Consider the following 20,706-nt stretch of genomic DNA (forward strand, 5'->3'; position numbering starts at 1 on the left):
AGGAAATGTACTTATGACTTCTGGTGACTAGTAGTTCTTTTGATTACCAATGTTGATGCACTTATTGTAAGTCGCTTTGAATAAAAGCGTCTGCTAAATGACTGTAATGTAAAGTATTGTTAGACGTAAGCTACACCTAAAAGCATCAAAGCAAAACGTCAGACAATGGAGTGCATCTGTGGGGTTGGCTTTGTCTTCATGCCTCCTCTGATTGTTTTAATATCCCAAAACACAAAATGTATTAATAATGATTCACCGAGTCTGAAACAATACATCGAGCCACCTTCACCCTCATTCATTCTTTATTGTAGCATAAAGAACGCTTCCCTGAGCTGAGAAGCTGGAGGACACCGTTTACTTTACGTCGGCTGTTTATTTCATATTTCTGTCCCTTATTCGTCTCTCACACTCTCAGATGTATTGACCAGCAGAAGATGTGGGCTGCTGAACAAACACTAATGCAAACATGGAGAGGAATGCAAAGTCAGAGAGAGTGTGACTGAACTGAGAGCGCTGTGTGTGGAAGTGGAAAGCATACTCACTAGGGAGATTGGCTTCAAGTTCTGCAACTTCTATTGAGAGAAAAAGAAAAAGAGTCGTGAATAAGGGAGGAGAGAGGAGGGTAAAGACAGACAGACAGACAGACAGACAGACAGACAGACACACACACACAGACACACGACAGCCGACACTGTCACACTCCTACTTTTTTTTTTTTTAATACATCAGTCAGGAAAGTTGCTCTGCATAAAAGCATATTGTCTAATATGCAAGTTGTAAATGCATGACACAAAACAAAGCTGCAGAGGAACAAGTGAAGAGAGGAAGGAAATGACAAGTGAGGAGAGGAAGGAAACGACAAGTGAAGAGAGGAAGGAAACGACAAGTGAAGAGCAGAGCGTTGTTCAGCTGGTGTTGCCTCTGGATCAAGTCTGGTTGCATTTCTTTTAGACACTCACAGGTTGTCTTGTTGTGTTTTCACACCGCCGACACTCCTTCACCGCATTTATGCATCAGCTGGTTTAACACTAACAACAGGTGTGTGTGGGGGGGGCTTGGTCTCTCTGTTGTTTGGTGTTCTGGTTCTGTCACGCTGAGGATCCACAATCGTCATTTTTACAAACATAGTTTGTGATTGATTCAGATGATTCAGATCATTAACAGTGTGAGTGGTTCTCCTCTGTGAGGCGTTATCACTGAAGTAGAACCCTCACAGTGATATGTTAACACCGAGGTAGAACCCTCACAGTGATATCGTTATCACCGAGGTAGAACCCTCACAGTGATATCGTTAACACCGAGGTAGAACTCTCGCGGTGATATGGTTAACACCGAGGTAGAACCCTCGCGGTGATATGGTTAACACCGAGGTAGAACCCTCGCGGTGATATGGTTAACACCGAGGTAGAACCATCACAGTGATGTGTTAACACCGAGGTAGAACCCTCACAGTGATGTGTTAACACCGAGGTAGAACCCTCACAATGATATCGTTATCACCGAGGTAGAACCCTCAGTGATATCGTTAACACCGAGGTAGAACCCTCACAGTGATATCGTTAACACCGAGGTAGAACCCTCACAGTGATATCGTTAACACCGAGGTGGAACTCTCGCGGTGATATGGTTAACACCAAGGTAGAACCCTCGCGGTGATATCGTTAACACCGAGGTAGAACCCTCACGGTGATATCGTTAACACCGAGGTAGAACTCTCGCGGTGATATCGTTAACAACGAGGTAGAACCCTCGCGGTGATATCGTTAACACCGAGGTAGAACCCTCGCGGTGATATTGTTAACACCGAGGTAGAACCCTCGCGGTGATATGGTTAACACCGAGGTAGAACCCTCGCGGTGATATGGTTAACACCGAGGTAGAACCTTCACAGTGATATGTTAACACCGAGGTAGAACCCTCACAGTGATATCGTTATCACCGAGGTAGAACCTTCACAGTGATATCGTTAACACCGAGGTAGAACCCTCACAGTGATATTGTTAACACCGAGGTAGAACTCTCGCGGTGATATGGTTAACACAGAGGTAGAACCCTCGCGGTGATATCGTTAACACCGAGGTAGAACCCTCGCGGTGATATCGTTAACACCGAGGTAGAACCCTCGCGGTGATATCGTTAACACCGAGGTAGAACCCTCGCGGTGATATCGTTAACACCGAGGTAGAACCCTCACAGTGATATCGTTAACACCGAGGTAGAACTCTCGCGGTGATATGGTTAACACCGAGGTAGAACCCTCGCGGTGATATGGTTAACACCGAGGTAGAACCCTCGCGGTGATATGGTTAACACCGAGGTAGAACCATCACAGTGATGTGTTAACACCGAGGTAGAACCCTCACAGTGATGTGTTAACACCGAGGTAGAACCCTCACAATGATATCGTTATCACCGAGGTAGAACCCTCAGTGATATCGTTAACACCGAGGTAGAACCCTCACAGTGATATCGTTAACACCGAGGTAGAACCCTCACAGTGATATCGTTAACACCGAGGTGGAACTCTCGCGGTGATATGGTTAACACCAAGGTAGAACCCTCGCGGTGATATCGTTAACACCGAGGTAGAACCCTCACGGTGATATCGTTAACACCGAGGTAGAACTCTCGCGGTGATATCGTTAACAACGAGGTAGAACCCTCGCGGTGATATCGTTAACACCGAGGTAGAACCCTCGCGGTGATATTGTTAACACCGAGGTAGAACCCTCGCGGTGATATGGTTAACACCGAGGTAGAACCCTCGCGGTGATATGGTTAACACCGAGGTAGAACCTTCACAGTGATATGTTAACACCGAGGTAGAACCCTCACAGTGATATCGTTATCACCGAGGTAGAACCTTCACAGTGATATCGTTAACACCGAGGTAGAACCCTCACAGTGATATTGTTAACACCGAGGTAGAACTCTCGCGGTGATATGGTTAACACAGAGGTAGAACCCTCGCGGTGATATGGTTAACACCGAGGTAGAACCCTCGCGGTGATATCGTTAACACCGAGGTAGAACCCTCCCGGTGATATCGTTAACACCGAGGTAGAACCCTCGCGGTGATATCGTTAACACCGAGGTAGAACCCTTGCGGTGATATCGTTAACACCGAGGTAGAACCCTCGCGGTGATATGGTTAACACCTAACTCTAACCGAGGTAGAACCCTCGCGGTGATATGGTTAACACCGAGGTAGAACCCTCGCGGTGATATGGTTAACACCGAGGTACAACTCTCGCGGTGATAGCATTAACACCAAGGTAGAACCCTCGCGGTGATATCGTTAACACCTAACCCTAACCAAGGTAGAACCCTCGCGGTGATATGGTTAACACCGAGGTAGAACCCTCGCGGTGATATCGTTATCACCGAGGTAGAACCCTCACAGTGATATCGTTAACACCGAGGTAGAACTCTCGCGGTGATATCGTTAACACCGAGGTAGAACCCTCACGGTGATATCGTTAACACCAAGGTAGAACCCTTGCGGTGATATCGTTAACACCTAACCCTAACCGAGGTAGAACCCTCGCGGTGATATGGTTAACACCGAGGTAGGACCCTCGCGGTGATATGGTTAACACCGAGGTAGAACTCTCACGGTGATATTGTTAACACCGAGGTAGAACCCTCCCGGTGATATCGTTAACACCTAACCCTAACCGAGGTAGAACCCTCGCGGTGATATGGTTAACACCGAGGTAGAACCCTCGCGGTGATGTCGTTAACACCAAGGTCGAACCCTCGCGGTGATGTCGTTAACACTGAGGTAGAACCCTCGCGGTGATATGTTAACACTGAGGTAGAACCCTCACGGTGATATGTTAACACTGAGGTAGAACCCTCACGGTGATATGTTAACACTGAGGTAGAACCCTCACGGTGATATGTTAACACTGAGGTAGAACCTCACGGTGATATGTTAACACTGAGGTAGAACCCTCACAGTGATATGTTAACACTGAGGTAGAACCCTCACAGTGATATGTTAACACTGAGGTAGAACCCTCACAGTGATATGTTAACACTGAGGTAGAACCCTCACGGTGATATGTTAACACTGAGGTAGAACCCTCACGGTGATATGTTAACACTGAGGTAGAACCCTCACGGTGATATGTTAACACTGAGGTAGAACCCTCACGGTGAGTCTGTAAACTCCCGTAATACAGTAATACATGTTTTATTAGACAAGCACTGCACTACTTTCTCACATTCAGTTTTCTCACATGGCCACTGAAGCTCTCTGGAGAGTCATGATCGGTATCGGGCCGATACTGACTCAAACAGCTGGATGGGTCTGATCTATTCAGTTCAACTCCATGTACTACATGCATTACTATATACTATACTATACGGATACCATACGTTGCTACATTAAAAAGGTTGGTGTAAGATATATCATTTTAATAAAGATGTCGTGCTGGAGGGCGTAGAGACAGCTGCTTGTGAGATTACATCCACACACACACTATAGATCTCTATATGATACGGGACCAGCACTAAACAAACCACTTTTGAACCTAGTCTACACCATGATAGCCTTGGTTTCACTGGGCATAGTGACTGGGTATAACAATGCCTTAAAGTATATGTATGGACTAAAGTAAAGACAGGTGAGAACCCAGAGAGGTGAAAACATGATGGGAAATGGTAGCCGGCACAAGCAGACAAACGTAACGGCAAAAAGCGAGAAGGACAAGGACAGCCACTTGAGATTTAGAGGAGGAGAGAGGAGACAGGTGCCTGGAAGCTGCATCTCAAGGCAGCGAGAGAGGAACCTATAAATAAAACCCAAGGAGCAAGAGGCAGAGACATGGTCAGAGAGAGAGAGGAGAGGAATAGAGAGAGGGAGGCAGAGACATGGTCAGAGAGAGAGAGAGGAGGAATAAAGAGAGGGAGGTAGAGACAGAAGGAGAAGCCCAAACATCCGTGGAGGAAGAGGAGCATGAATTTATAATTCTGTATTGTAACAAACCAGAAAACAGTGAAGAAACAACCGGGCGACCCGGGTACCTTTGGTGAGGAGGCGGTCCCTGATGGAGACCCTGTGGGCGGAGTCGGAGGCTCCCGAGGCACGGCCCGTCTTTCCCCCGTCGTCCCTCTTCAGCTTACTGGCCAACGTGAGCATGGCTGCGCTGCTGTGATCTGCCTCGGTCTGCCCCACGCCTCAATAAGCCTGACAATCACACAGACCGTGAAGAAGAAATGAGACAATGTAGAGCAGAGTTTATAACATTCAAGTCTGTGCAGATGTTTCCGTCCTGTGACAGACCGGCTACCTGTTCAGGTCCAATGAGCTGGAATACATCTTGTCGTAGGAGAATACATGAAACTGGCGTAAATCTCTTGAACTTTTCTAATCCTACTCTCTACGAGAAATTGAGAAATTCAATGTTTACCGTAAAATAACTAAAGGAGAGGAGTTCTGCTCATCTGGTCCTAACATCCATGACTAAACCTAACCGCTGTGGTTCCCGTGGTTATTCAGTAACAGGACCGCTGCATTCCAACGTGGAACTCAGAAGTTCATAACGACATGATAAGACGCCACTTATCTACGGCACAGCGTTCTAATTATCTAAGAAAAGGTGATGGTACCAGACAGAGGGGAGCGTCACTGATCAGCTGGCAGCGTGAACGGCTGAATGATGTTTAACAGACTCACTGCAGGAAGCCAGAAGAGAGCTTCAACGTCACGCTGCTGCCAGCGCTGCTGTGAACGCGACAGCAGGAAGCCAATATCCAATATCTCTGTAAACACGTCTCACTGGAACTAGTGACGCACTGCAACACTCGCTCTCTGCTGTTCACTCATTCCCTGTAAGTGATTCTTCTTTAATGGATTAACATATTTCAAATCAACAATAAAGCAGCTTAATCCTGGCAAAGATAACGTTTCAAAATACGTATTTTTTCAAATGAGCTAAAAACTGAATTACTCTAAAATGTTTAGGACACGTTAATAAACCTGACTTTAAGTTTAGAAATGACATCTGAAATAAACACTATTTAAAGCAACTTCCAAGAGTGAAACTTTCAAAAGACGTCTCTCCTGGTGCAGCAGCAGCAGCATCCAGCTGACTAAAGGTACCAGAACTCAGCCTCAGCTGATCCCTTCTGTTGTTCTCTCACTAGACTTCCTGCTGAAGCCACCGTTACTCCTCCACTAGTAGCGCAGCTCTGCAGGGGTGCAGAGGACTGAACCTCTCTCGTGTTTAGTCTGAGCTCATTTGGGGAGCAGCAGTAGCAGAGGGTATCCGGTATCAGTGTCACCCGGTCGGACTCGGTGCCCACCTGCCTCGGCTGTCAGTCACTGCACCCTAAGGTCGCTCACTCACCGACTACCTGGGTGTTAGTGGAACAGCTGCGTGGAGTGGATTCATAATAACGCAGTGGGACAGAGTCATGCAGCATATGCACACACAGGTTAACACAACCCACTAGCAGATAACACACACCTCCACTGGTGGGAAAGCTGTCCTCTGCATACAGAGTGTCGTCTGTCTTTAATGTGAAGGAATGCATGAGTCCAGCTAACTCGGTATCAATCACAAGGAAGAGCGTCTCCCTCGAGACTAAACCCAGATGAACGCTAATGTCCCGTAAACACTTGTAGAGGTGAAGTTACCGCCTCGTCACGGTACTTTCAGCTTGTTAACCAGTGGTCACAACAAGCCGCTAGCACCGCTAATCACAGCTAGCGAGACACAAGATCCGAGCCTCAAACCAGCCTCAGCTCTGGCTTATTCCTCGCGCAGGTGGCTGAGTGCAAGAAGAAATGTCACTCGTTTTAATTAGTGAAAGGCGCGCGCAAGTTGTTAATGAAGCACCCCTGCTAGCCAGTGTTAGCTTGTGTGTTTTTTGTTACCTGCTTCCTCAGAGCTAGCGCTCCGTGCTACACCATAACCAGAAGCCCTCCTCTGGTCAAGGCGCGGTCTCAACCCCGGCCGGAGGCTACAGGAGGCAGTCCGGCAGTAAATCACTTCACAAGTGATCACTTCGGGGCTCGGACTGGATATAAACTGATTGGAGAATCAGCTGTCAGAACTTCGCTCCGGTGTCATGGGCAACGGAAGCGCAGTGCGGGCCGTTTGTTATTGTGGTCCGTGTAGACATGGCGGCAGATAAACAGTTCCGCGAGAGCAGAGGACGAGTTCTAGTCGGTTCTTGTAGGTGTGAAAACGGACATACAGTCGCCGAACCTGCCGGTACTGAATGGACATGTTTTACTGTCGTGTTGTAGAATACATAGATATAATTATTTATGTATTAATTTCTTATTAATACGCTAGAAAACCCTGTTGATTAGCACATAGCACAGAGTAGATACATCCGCTTCCATGAGCAGCATCTATATTAATACTGTAGTTATATTCTGTTAGGGTTCAGCTTTTTTATACTTTATATTCATTTTAATTACTATTGTTTATTTATTTATTCATTCTTTTTGCTTTGTCAATTACCCCCAAATTGAACTGGTTGATGACATCATCTAAACTTCACGATAACACAGCACATTTGAAAAACATAAAACATACAGACACACACACACACACACACACACAGTACACATGCCTTGAAGAGTGCACCATTTGCACAATGGAAAGCTGAGACTCCCTGTTTGACAGAACAGCTCATTGGCTTTGGAGCGAACCCATTTCACCCTCCAGTGTTTGGACGGAGCTGTGATTCACTCAGCCAGTTGTTTTGGACCCAGGGGCACGAGGGCTGTCACCCTGAACCAGAGCATGCTCTCCACTGAGCCGCCTGGTCAGATAAAGCTTTTTAAAAAGAGGAGTCTATTAATCTTGGAGCAGATGATTATATTGTATTTCATCTAAATCTGTTTAGACAGGTGTTGGCCATCAGGCTTTCTGGATGCACATACCAGAGTGAGTACCAAACTCACCCTCTTCGCACGGTGTGCTCCACACAACGCTTTTGTTATTCAATGGTGGCGACTGACGACAACACATGCATCTGTGTTTATTCATGGGAGTGACATTACTATGTTGTAGAGTTCTAACAAAATGGAAGAAAACCACAGAAAAACACTTTCATCAGCTGAATAGTGAAAAACATTATGCAGATTGACATCCACACAAAGAAAAGATCAACATCAGCACAAACGCTACAGTTAGTAACCTTGATAAAAACATGGTTTTGTTTGTATTTGCTCAAGCTGTCACTGTATCCTGACACAAGGCTGTCGAAAGTCAGGTTTTTCTGCTTCCTTCTAGTGCTCTGAAGGAAAACAACCAACCAGAGCGGAGGAGTCTCTAACGCAGCCGTCAATCACCGCTCTGAAGCTCATGAGCTCCTCATGATCAAATATCAATCTAGATTTTTGGCTTTTTCTCGCCTCAAATGTTTTCAAAAAGCACATTTTAGTGCACGGTTTAGCTGTAAAATGAAAATGTTTGCCCCGGTCAGTGGGAGGTGCTTTGTTTTGGCTCCACTGTCTTCCACATGACGACCGGGTCACAGTTTTATAAAAGTTACCGACTGTAGCTTTAAGTGAGGAGAGGTGAAGCCTTGTCCGGAGGAAGAGGCTGAGAACAGAAGGTCAGAGATGGGATAAAGAACTGTAGAGAGGGAGGACTCTTATCTGAACTCACTGAAGCTTCCAACACATGAAACTCTCCACCCTCTCCTCAGACGACCCGGTGAAGAGACGCTTCAGTTCTGAAGACGAAGGCATTCACTTTGAAGTAAAACATTTCTGTCACTTCCAAGTCTTCGAGCTCAACAACGACGTAAAGAGGTGATAAGAAGTTTGCCGTGCTCCTCTAACCGAAGGGCGTAGTTAAGTGATGCGGACGCCCCCTCAGGAACCCCAGACTTCTGTTTATCTTTTACGACAGCTTTTGAAAACCGAAACGTTAAATGAGCTTCAGACTTTGTTTTTTCCACATTATCTTTACTGGTTTCATAACACAACAGCCCTCAGGTGGAATAACGCAACAACGTACAGGAATGTAGTCTCATATCAGCCCCCCCCCCCCCCCCCCTTCATAGCCCACACAGATCCAACCCATCCCTTCAGGTCCGACCGCTAACTCAACTTTGATGTCTGCAGAACAACAGTGACTTGGAAAATGTTCCGCTCAACTCAAAGAAGACATCTGTTGTTTGCATGCCGGATACAAAAACATTAGGATTCGTCTCCTGCCGCTCTGTTGAGAACAATCCGGGGTTAGGGTCGTCTCGAGGAACTGGTCTCACCTCACGCCCGAGACTGAGATTAGTTTGTTTCAGTGATGTTTCAGTTCATTATGCACTGAACAGGATTTGCAATATTTATTGTACAACGCAAAAACAATCTGGGCTTGATGGGAATGTCGTCAGGTTTGCAGGTATTTGGTCCAACCAAAGTACTGGACTAATTAAAGTTTGAACCTAAAGATGGTCCTGGACTAAAGCTACTGTGAGGAACTTAACTGATTATGAAATAGTCTCAGTTTTAAAGTGATGCCTCTACATGACCTACATGAGAATCATAAGACCATCAGCAAGAGGCAGCAGTGTCTCCTCGCCGTATTGCCGGGCCTGCTGGAAGGAAGGGAGGAACGGGAGAACCAGAACCCGCAATGCGTGGGGCAGACTCTCAGACCCTGCTGAAGTCAAATTAAAGGTGTTCTAAAGGGAATCCTGTGCTCGGAAACACTACCACTTTCATTCACAGGGGCCGCCAGATTCAACACAAGATGAAAGTTTCTTGTAGTAGCGGAACACCAACATCAGGAGGGTTCATCTTCAGGCCACCATGAATCTGTGTACAAATTTTCAAGATAATCCATCCAATTGTTGTTGAGCTATTTGAGTCTGGACCAAAGGATTCTGGGACCTAGCTCAACTGACAATTTATTTCTTCTAACTTCCTCAAAGAATTGAGCTGTCAGTCGTTCACCTACAACGCTCCTATTTCCTTAAAGAATCCGTGTTATAGCCCACCACCAGTTTGTCTGTCCGTCATTTAAAGTGACTGTGACTGTGGCAGTGGCCATGGCTCTGATCTTAATCATGTAAAAACAAAGTGTTGCACCGGGGGCTTTGCTCTCCCTGCTGGACCACACGACCTAGATGTGAGTGTAGTGCCCACTCAGTTTAAGAGGAAAACAAAACTCTGCAACAACATGACTAATGCACATGTCATAATAATACAAATCCTCTTTTATGCTGCGTGTTTGCTTTACTTCGTTGTTGCTATAAGCTGTTAAGAAAATCAGGATAGTTCATTTGAAATGAATCGGAGAAAGCAAATGACTTATGTGTCTTTTTTTATGTTAAGTTACACATCTAACGTTTTATTATTAAGCAGTTTCTGCAGCAGTCTCTAGTTCAGTCTGATTCTCTGTTTCAGGTTAAATTCTACCAAGCGCTGTGTCGTGTCAGAAACAGACACTTACAGTCACCAACACACCAACACAGTAACACAGTAACAGCTGTTTCCCCCTCGAGGTTCCATCAGATGTAAACTTACCGTTAAAGACTCAGACATAGAGTGTGTAACTTGATAACAAAAGGCCACTGATGCAGACACAAAGTTGGTGGCAATACATTGTGGTACTGTCCTCCGGCATGTGGACATCTGATGTAATGTGTGTTGTGTGCAAGTACAAAGAGTCACAGGCTCAAAAAGAGCTTCTATTACCACATGACTCACGTATTGAATCATGGGAGGAATGTCCCCCCCTGCACCTCTTGATGCCTCTTGTTATGGAACACAGCACACTCCACAAAGTGGAAACATTTTCATTGAAAATGAATATTGTTAATGCACAAATTGTGTGAGTACAACACCCTTCTACCACATCAGTTAGTTCCCCTGAACATGTCCACAGTAGTGAAGCAGGGCTTTTGGTTTCAGCGCTGATCCAGAGGGATGAGAACATCTGTGCAGCAGAGACAGACGTGCTCACCGTTTGACAGAGCAGCTCTGAAGTCGGTCTGACTCACGCTGCAAGTGTTTGCAACACATTCTCGTTCCCGCTCGTCACACGCTGCCGCTTTCAGACAACTCGGCGTCACTTTGTAACGCACTGGGTAAACGTGAGCACGGTCAGTGAACACATGGCTAACACATGGCTAACACATGGCTAACGAATGGCTAACACATGATTAACACATGGCTAACACATGATTAACACATGGCTAACGCATGGCTAACACATGTCTAACGCATGGCTAACACATGATTAACACATGGCTAACACATGGCTAACACATGGCTAACATATGATTAACACATGGCTAACACATCATTAACACATGGCTAACATCATTAACACATGGCTAACACATGATTAACACATGGCTAACACATGGCTAACACATGGCTAACACATGATTAGCACATGGCTAACACATGGCTAACACATGATTAGCACATGGCTAACACATGGCCAACGCATGATTAACGCATGGCTAACGCATGTCTAACGCATGGCTAACGCATGATTAAGGCATGGCTAACGCATGTTTAACACATGGCTAACGCATGATTAACACATGGCTAACGCATGATTAACACATGGCTAACGCATGTTTAACACATGGCTAACGCATGATTAACACATGGCTAACGCATGATTAACGCATGGCTAACACATGTCTAACGTATGGCTAACGCATGATTAACGCATGGCTAACGCATGTTTAACACATGGCTAATGCATGATTAACACATGGCTAACACATGGCTAACGTCGTGAAGTCAAGCAAACACACTTAGTGTACGTTTAGGAGAAACATCATGGTTTGGCTTAAAATAAGTAAGTAAACCAAGTAACGCACAAACAATGTAACATGAGCACAGCTGCCTTGTGAGTCTCCTGTCACAGAAAAAAACTACGGAAATTCTCTCTCTCTTTTAGACACACACACACACACACACACACACACTAGCACACCTTCATTTGAATATGGGAGGATGAGGAAAGGTGTTTCTCGTGACCAATACAAATGAGTATGCAAATGAGTTGTGACTCATATTTGTATATTCAAACATGAGGGTTGAAGTAGTTTAGTTCGATCGTCCTTGGGGTGGACTTCAGGTTGTGAGTGACTCCTGAAGTCTCCCTTTCATCACATTGCATGTAGATGAAATACTCTATTTAAACCTATAAGGATGATGGCCAATGGTGTGTGTGTGTGTGTGTGTGTGTGTGTGTGTGTGTGTGTGTGTGTGTGTGTGTGTTGTGTGTTTAAAAGCCTGTGGCAGACACTGACGCCCTGTATTACAGAAGGGAGGATGAAATGATGAAAAGACATATTTCAAAAACAGATCTCTAAAAACATTTCTCAGCTGAGCGTGTGGGGAGAAGGATGGAGAGGTCTTCCATCAATGATGGCATGGTGTCCGTGAGAGACCTGAGAGGAACATTGTGCTCACACAGCTGCAACAACAGAGAGGAGAAGTCTGGGATTCACCGGATGCTGCCATGTTGTTTCTTGGGCCTGTTGCATATAGAGTGGTGCCTGACGTTAGCTTTTCACATTTGCTGAATGCAAACACTTGAGTTTGCCACAGAGCTTATTTTCTGCAGTAATAGTTTTCTGTTGAACCGCTGGAACCAGCGTGACGCTGACTTACAAAAATACATCATCCCTGCAGAGCTCTACTCTACTCACTTTCCCTTTGTGACGACTCAAGAATCAGACACACAGTGATTAACGTTGTGATCCACCTTCTTCTGATCAATGATGCTTTCTCTTTCACAAAGAACTACGCTCACACACACACACACACACACACGCTGACAGTAGGACTGTGTGTGACTACAGAGGCTCTACGGCAGAGGGATGCTGAAATAGCTCAAGGCTAGAAGATAACATCAACCTGCCGTCACTGCGGTACCAGCTGCAGACCGTTCAAATGTGTCCGCTCACAAAACCTGCATCGGTCAGTCGGGCCACGGCCTCAAGTCTCGCCGGCTTCTACCAGCATAGCACAACCGACGGCTGAACACTCTGCACTGCGCTACACTTTCTGTCCGTAACAAACGTCTCCAGCACACACTGAGATTCAAACACCTGCAGAAGGAACAGCCCTCACAAGTTAGGCCATCTGGGATGTTCTGTTTGTAGGAATGTGAGTAAAGAGAAAAACTAGTGCAGAATTCTGTCAGAGCAGATCTGCCAGCGGTGGAAGAAAGTTGCTGAGAGCGTTTTCCACAGAGATGTGAGAACAGAGGGGCAAGCAATTACCACGGCCGTGACGAGCGTCACGAACACGACTGAAGACAACGTCTGTGAGACGTGTGAGGAAGCACGAGTCAGCCAGTGGGACTGTTACTCTTGATACAGATAGTGAAGGTCAGGGAACGTGTTCTATGGTGTCTTCCAGCAAACAGAGAAGGGGGTTAGTGGTGGCGGTTTCTCCACAGGTGTATCCTGGTCCATCAGCACCAAATGACTTGAAGACAAAGACTAGAACGAGGCTTTTATTGGGTTATTGTCATACTTTCTACATATATTATTTAGTGAAAGAGATGCAAACAGTTACACAAATTACTGTTGTATCCAGTTTGTATGTATAAAGAAAAATGATTGCCATCAGGTAATCACAGAGTAGTCCAAAACGACGCGGTGCCGGAAAATTTGTTATCATATCAGTTGAAAATGTACGGCATCAGCGAGGAGGTTGTGCTAAGTGAAAACTAAAAGAAGAAAAATAATCACGGCACGATTCATGCATTCACAGAGAGATTGAACGAGGGAGCTGCAGGCAGCTGACCCTGCAGTCTGTGGCCTGTGTGTCCTTTGGTGACGGCGGCTTGTCTGTGCTCCGGTTAGCCTCGTGTACGACGTTTACCACATGCACACCACTTTGACGAAGCACAGTAATCAAATACGGTTCCCTATCGAGAGCAGCTTTACATAGATCCATCAGCAAACATTTAGACTGAGAGTAGAACAGTCAGGTGTTTCAAGATGGCAAGACTCTCAGGAATAAAAAGTCAAGGCTGACTGTAAAGCAGCTCAGGTTCAAGGAGACCTTCAACACCGACAAGAGAGTCTGAAGGTCAGAAGACATTCCTGTCTGACTGTTCACTGGTGCAGAAGGAGCAGACTTTGTCTCAGCTCTGACACTATATATGCATACAGTATAAATATAAATACATATATACTGTATGTATATATAGTAAGGTGTCTCACATGAAGACAGTACCAGTCATCACTTTTGATCCGATGTCTCCCTCTAGTGGTACAACGATAAACAATTACACATTGAATAGATCATTTACAATATTCAAGTGTTGCTAATGCATAAGAAGGCTTCACACAAAGATTATCTCTAAATGTTAAACTGTGTGTGCATGCTGTTGTTTTTAAGAAACAGCTGATCATTTGTACAACTTCTCTCGGTGTGATTTAAAAGCAATAGTTTCAGAAAGCTGAGCGATAGATGACCATCCACTCTCATGAAAGAACAGACTGAATCAGGGTTTCAGGCTTCCTCCGGTTTGCAGGCCAGGAGGTAAAAATACTTCACGGCCACCACCACCTCCGTCTCCACAGAGGTCACCCTCATTATGGACATCAACCTGGGGAGACAGGGTGTCATCATTCAGTCAGTCACTTACCTCTCCAGTGTGCCGGTTTATACGGATCCATTAAACATGCGTGTAATAATGTCATCTGTTGAAAGGACGTTGTGCTCCAGAATGTAGATCAATGCCAGCAGTGCTTATCATTTATACAGAGCATTGTCAAACGTGTGTGACTGTATGGATGCTTCTACATTGTACCTTTGACGGATGTCTTGAGAGAGCGCGGTGGCTTTCTGCGGGTCGTCTCTCAGCAGCGCCTGATAGCTGGAGAAAGACTCCACCAGCCCCATGTAGCTGCACAGAGGCATGGGCCTCTCCACCCACACACACTCCTGCCTGCAACACGTAGAGCAACACGGTCAATGTGTGCACCGCACGTTCACACGCATATCACTCACTGACATCCTTTGATTTTATAAACCAACCATGGAATTTGCAGAAATTGACCAAATGAAAGCCTGCTCTCACCACTCCTTGTCGGGGTAAGAGATGGACTCAAAGGCCTCCCGGTAAATCTCAATAGAGCTGGCACCGAGGTGGCCACTGCGGTAAGGCAGCAAGGCTGCATAGAACTGGTGAAACCAGGAGACAGGGAGTCATGAGGTTGTTCACCACTGTAACAATAACGGCATGTATATACTATACATATATATATATATATGTATAGTATATATGTATATATATACCATGAACCCAATATGTTTTCCTCTCTGATGCGTTTTAAGCTATTTAACAATACCTTTAGTACATAGCTATATGTGTTTGATAGATAGTGTATATTTTAGTTTGTAGTTTATGTTATTATTCATATTTTAATGGCGTCTGACACCACTTTATTTTCCACATTGCAATTGACTGCTATTAAGATAACTGTGTCCCTCAGGAAAGCTTCACTGACTAAAAACATCCACCAGGTGATGCTGTTGTTCATCTTTGATTAAAGGAAGACGCCTCAGAAGCAGAGGGTGAACAGAATTATTAGATATCACCATTAAACTTCTTGATTACTTACATTAGGACATTTTTTTTTTTTGGATCACAAGTTTTCTGAAAATGTAGAATGAATATAGATAAGACATAAAGTTTGGTGTAGTGTCAGGGTCCTGGTATTGCTCACGCTGGAACGTTCACACTTTGACGGATTACTGGGACACTTGGGACCAGAGCAGAGCCGTCGTTCATGTTATTATTTACATGCACATCTACAATAACTTCTCTCAGGTGAAAGTTCTGGTGAGCACCTCTTTGCAGACTTGGTTGAGTGCATGTGAGCAGCAGTCAGGGTAGCTGAGCTGCATGTCAATGGTGTAGTTGAGCAGAGCCAAGCAGCCACTGGGCTTCAGGACTCTGTGGGCCTCCTGGAGAAAGCGAGGTCGGTCGAACCAGTGGAAGGCAGACATGGCCGTCATCAAGTCCACCGAGCTGTCGGCCAAAGGCAGCTCCTCGGCCACACACCGTCTGCAGACAGAGCAGTAGCAACAGCGCAATCAAACTTCTGACCGCTGCCGACAGCAGGAGGAAATGAAGGCTCTCAGGTACCAGCTCTTGAATTGTCAACCTTTTAAATTATTTTGAATCCAATTCCTTTCGTGTATGAAATGACTTATCTACTACAAATCAATCATTTGATCTCGCCAACAAAGCTCATTTTACGGCGCCCCGAATATCGACACGAGACCTTTTTTATCCTCTTTAAAACCCACCTGTTTGTCAGTTATGAGTTATTTGACGTTGCAATTTACTGCTATTAAGATAACTGTGCCCCTCAAGAAAGCTTCACTGACTAAAAACATCCACCAGGTGATGCTGTTGTTCATCTTTGATTAAAGGAAGACGCCTCAGACGCAGAAGGTGAACAGAATTATTAGATATCACCATTAAACTTCTTGATTACTTACATTAGGACATTATAGATAAGACATAAACTGGGAAGTTTGGTGTGTGTAAATGCTACTGGAAATTTATTTATTGAAATTTCAATAATTTTGAGGTCCTGAAAAGGAACAGGAGTGAAGACTAAACACAGAAAAGTGGGGACACTTTTATTTAGCAGCCAGCAAAGCAACGGAAACAAGCATGGTGCAGGAAGAAGAACACACATTCTTCTTCTGTTGAAGTGTGGTTATTCTTTGACAAACAAAGTAAGACGGTGAACAATGGACTTCACATGACAATATCCAAAACGCGGATTCATTTTTAAATGAATTGGGTTTTTATTTGTATCAGTGGACCCTACGGATCGCTTCAACGGTAGGAAGTCACCACATCCCTTCATCTTTCTTACAATGCTGGAGCACTGAATGAATTATACTTTGGTGCTCATGGTTTCTGTGAAAAAAATTAGCACCCACCTGTCAGTCAAAGCGGCTACGCCCTTTATTATGCATTATGCAAATCCACGCTAGTTAAGTTAAGTTAAGTTAAGTTAAGTTAAGATAAGATAAGATAAATTAAGTTAAGTTAAGTTAAGATAAGTTAAGTTAAGATAAGTTAAGATAAGATAAGTTAAGTTAAGATAAGATAAGTTAAGTTAAGATAAGTTAAGTTAGGATAAGTTAAGATAAGATAAGATAAGATAAGTTAAGATAAGATAAGTTAAGTTAAGATAAGTTAAGTTAAGTTAAGATAAGTTAAGTTAAGATAAGATAAGTTAAGATAAGATAAGATAAGTTAAGGTAAGTTAAGATAAGATAAGTTAAGTTAAGATAAGTTAAGTTAAGATAAGATAAGTTAAGATAAGTTAAGATAAGTTAAGTTAAGATAAGATAACTTAAGTTAAGTTAAGTTAAGATAAGTTAAGTTAAGATAAGTTAAGTTAAGATAAGTTAAGTTAAGATAAGATAAGTTAAGTTAAGATAAGATAAGATAAGTTAAGTTAAGATAAGTTAAGTTAAGATAAGATAAGTTAAGTTAAGATAAGTTAAGTTAAGATAAGTTAAGATAAGTTAAGTTAGGATAAGATAAGATAAGTTAAGATAAGTTAAGTTAAGATAAGATAAGTTAAGTTAAGATAAGTTAAGTTAAGTTAAGATAAGTTAAGTTAAGATAAGTTAAGTTAAGTTAAGATAAGTTAAGTTAAGATAAGTTAAGTTAAGTTAAGTTAAGATAAGTTAAGTTAAGTTAAGATAAGTTAAGTTAAGATAAGTTAAGTTAAGATAAGATAAGATAAGTTAAGTTAAGATAAGTTAAGTTAAGATAAGTTAAGTTAAGATAAGTTAAGTTAAGATAAGATAAGATAAGTTAAGATAAGATAAGATAAGTTAAGTTAAGATAAGTTAAGTTAAGATAAGTTAAGTTAAGTTAAGATAAGTTAAGTTAAGATAAGATAAGTTAAGATAAGATAATCCTTTATTAGTCCCGCAGTGGGGAAATTCACAGGATCACAGCAGCAAAGTGGACAGTGCAAACAAGGTACAGAGCAAAAAACAAGAGCAACGAGTAATATAAATTTGCTTGCTTGCTAAAGAGGCAGGGGGCAAAAGTTGTGAAGGCAGGAGGCTTCAAATGTAACATTATGAAGTAAAACGTGGCATTTAACCATTCCATTACGCAGGAGCTGCCTCAGAGGATGGCCTCTGAGCAAGGCGAAGGACTTTACCTTTTTGCACTCGCGTTACTGCATTCTTGGAAAGGGAGAAGTGAGCGGATGGATAATTAGTTGGTTGCAATCAGCCACCACACCGCGAGATAACACCAGATCCTACACACTGTCCCTTTAACAGGCAGGCTCCAGGTCACCTTCATTGCACGATCAAGGTTCGGTTTGATCATAAATATCGTCGTATATTGCATTAGGAAGTTGGTCTTTGATTTAGTTTAAAAAACAAAAACAATGTGTAAAATAGTTGTACAGAATGCATTACTTCTAAAATCAATTAAAAGGTTTTGGAAGATTTTTTTTCGTGTACTGTACCCACCAACCTTGTGTGACATGCCACGTATTTTAAGAGGATTTCACTGTCCTGTGCTGACAGCACATTTCTTCCATTGTCTGGGCTTCATTGTATGACCGACTTTCACCAGACAAGGGTCACATTGTTCTTGCTTTGGCCTAGATTCAATGCAGTAGCTAACAAGACTTTCAGAGCTGCAACTAATGATGTGATGTTAATGGTAGAGTTATTGATTTTAACCTAACATTATTGACAATATTAGGCTTGCTTGATCTCACACTCTTTAGCCACAGAAACAATTATTATTTTATCTAATAGGAGACACAAGTTGCATTCAGAGTGCATTGACGTATTTCCTCTTTAAAATCTTGGCTTGAAAACTTGAGTTATACAAAAAGATGATTTGGTCCATGCTTACCTATAAGTGATGTTTGGCTCTTTGGCATGCTGCAAAGCCATTTCTAGCTGGGCAGGACTAACATCTGTCCCCACCACGGAGGAAAAGTGTTTGGCCAGCTGCAGCGTGCCCTGACCTGAGCCGCAACCAACATCCACTGCCAGCTCAAAGGGATGACCCATCTGAGGAAATACTTTGCATGTTATATGACATTTCTGTATTGTTAGTTTTGCGATTCTCCAATGGCAATGGTAATAGATCCTTTTTTAAATTAATTACACAAACAAATACCACGATTTTTCAATGTACACTACCTGTTTTTCCAGGAAGTTGAGCACTTTTTGAATCAGATGATCTGATGGAGAGATCCTGTACTTCCAGTAGGATGAAGCATGTTCCTTTCCTTCATACAGACGGTAAGCCATAGCTAGGTGATCCCCTCTCTCAACAGCTAATCCAGCATACGTCTAAAAAAGGGAATAAAGCTCTGTATTTTATCCTGCGTTTTGTTACTGGATAAGAGGAACTAACTTCCACATTGAAAATACTGTTACATTCCCTTCTGCGGGGTAAGAGGGCAACGGGTGCGAGGGAAAGGGATGTCCCCTTACTTTCACTGGTACGTGGCATGTTTGACAATGAACTCCATTAAAGGGACAGTTCCAAGACTTTTTTTTTTCATGAGGTGGCATTGGTGTTTTACTTTTATTTCTGTGCATGATCCTTAAACAATTACATTACATTACAGTCATTTATGACAATATGAAAAACAATACAAGTATGCTTAAAAATATATATTTTATTAAAGTGAACAGAATTATTAGATATCACCATTAAACTTCTTGATTACTTACATTAGGACATTATAGATAAGACATAAACTGGGAAGTTTGGTGTGTGTAAATGCTACTGGAAATGTATTTATTGAAATTTCAATAATTTTGAGGTCCCGAAAAGGAACAGGAGTGAAGACTAAACACAGAAAAGTGGGGACACTGTTATTTAGCAGCCAGCAAAGCAACGGAAACAAGCATGGTGCAGGAAGAAGAACACACATTCTTCTTCTTTTGAAGTGTGGTTATTCTTTGACAAACAAAGTAAGACGGTGAACAATGGACTTCACATGACAATATCCAAAACGCGGATTCATTTTTAAATGAATTGGGTTTTTATTTGTATCAGTGGACCCTACGGATCGCTTCAACGGTAGGAAGTCACCACATCCCTTCATCTTTCTTACAATGCTGGAGCACTGAATGAATTATACTTTGGTGCTCATGGTTTCTGTGAAAAAAATTAGCACCCACCTGTCAGTCAAAGCGGCTACGCCCTTTATTATGCATTATGCAAATCCACGCTAGTTAAGTTAAGTTAAGTTAAGTTAAGTTAAGATAAGATAAGTTAAGATAACATAAGATAAGATAAGTTAAGTTAAGTTAAGTTAAGTTAAGATAAGTTAAGTTAAGTTAAGTTAAGATAAGTTAAGATAAGATAAGATAAGATAAGTTAAGTTAAGATAAGATAAGTTAAGTTAAGATAAGATAAGTTAAGTTAAGATAAGTTAAGTTAAGATAAGATAAGTTAAGTTAAGATAAGATAAGTTAAGATAAGATAAGATAAGTTAAGTTAAGATAAGTTAAGTTAAGTTAAGATAAGATAAGTTAAGTTAAGATAAGATAAGATAAGTTTTTCAGTTTTAAACGTGTATAGTTGTGCAAGGATGTGTAAATGATTGTCCAGGGGGTGTAAGAGTCCAAGCGGCCTGTGTTCTATTATTTCATAATGTCAAGGTACTATTTAATGAGGGCTCTTCGTTATTCATTGTCAGCGTTGTAGAAATGTG

General features: G+C 43.0%; 2 protein-coding genes across 2 annotated transcripts in view; both read right to left on the reverse strand.

Moving 5' to 3' along the window:
• Window positions 1-7,078, reverse strand: part of ube2f (ubiquitin-conjugating enzyme E2F (putative)) — a 35,973-nt gene extending 28,895 nt beyond the window's left edge. The window contains exons 1-3 of the mRNA XM_068736656.1: window positions 6,887-7,078; window positions 5,032-5,194; window positions 543-572 (exon numbers count right to left, since the gene is read on the reverse strand). Coding sequence (XP_068592757.1) covers window positions 543-572; window positions 5,032-5,146 — 145 coding nt within the window. The 5' untranslated portion in view covers window positions 5,147-5,194; window positions 6,887-7,078. The remainder of the gene's footprint in view (window positions 1-542; window positions 573-5,031; window positions 5,195-6,886) is intronic.
• A 6,371-nt stretch (window positions 7,079-13,449) lies between these two features.
• The window catches only part of zgc:162780 (uncharacterized protein LOC555377 homolog), an 84,643-nt gene continuing 77,386 nt past the window's right edge, over window positions 13,450-20,706 (reverse strand). Inside the window, exons 2-7 of the mRNA XM_068736655.1 lie at window positions 19,178-19,330; window positions 18,885-19,045; window positions 15,815-16,031; window positions 15,042-15,145; window positions 14,772-14,909; window positions 13,450-14,567 (exon numbers count right to left, since the gene is read on the reverse strand). Of these exons, the coding sequence (XP_068592756.1) occupies window positions 14,471-14,567; window positions 14,772-14,909; window positions 15,042-15,145; window positions 15,815-16,031; window positions 18,885-19,045; window positions 19,178-19,330 (870 nt within the window). The 3' untranslated portion in view covers window positions 13,450-14,470. The remainder of the gene's footprint in view (window positions 14,568-14,771; window positions 14,910-15,041; window positions 15,146-15,814; window positions 16,032-18,884; window positions 19,046-19,177; window positions 19,331-20,706) is intronic.

The sequence above is a fragment of the Cebidichthys violaceus genome, unplaced genomic scaffold (assembly GCF_023349555.1).
Source record: "Cebidichthys violaceus isolate CVI_PGR_0920_01 unplaced genomic scaffold, fCebVio1.0.p SCAF_71, whole genome shotgun sequence".
Lineage (NCBI taxonomy): Eukaryota > Metazoa > Chordata > Actinopteri > Perciformes > Stichaeidae > Cebidichthys > Cebidichthys violaceus.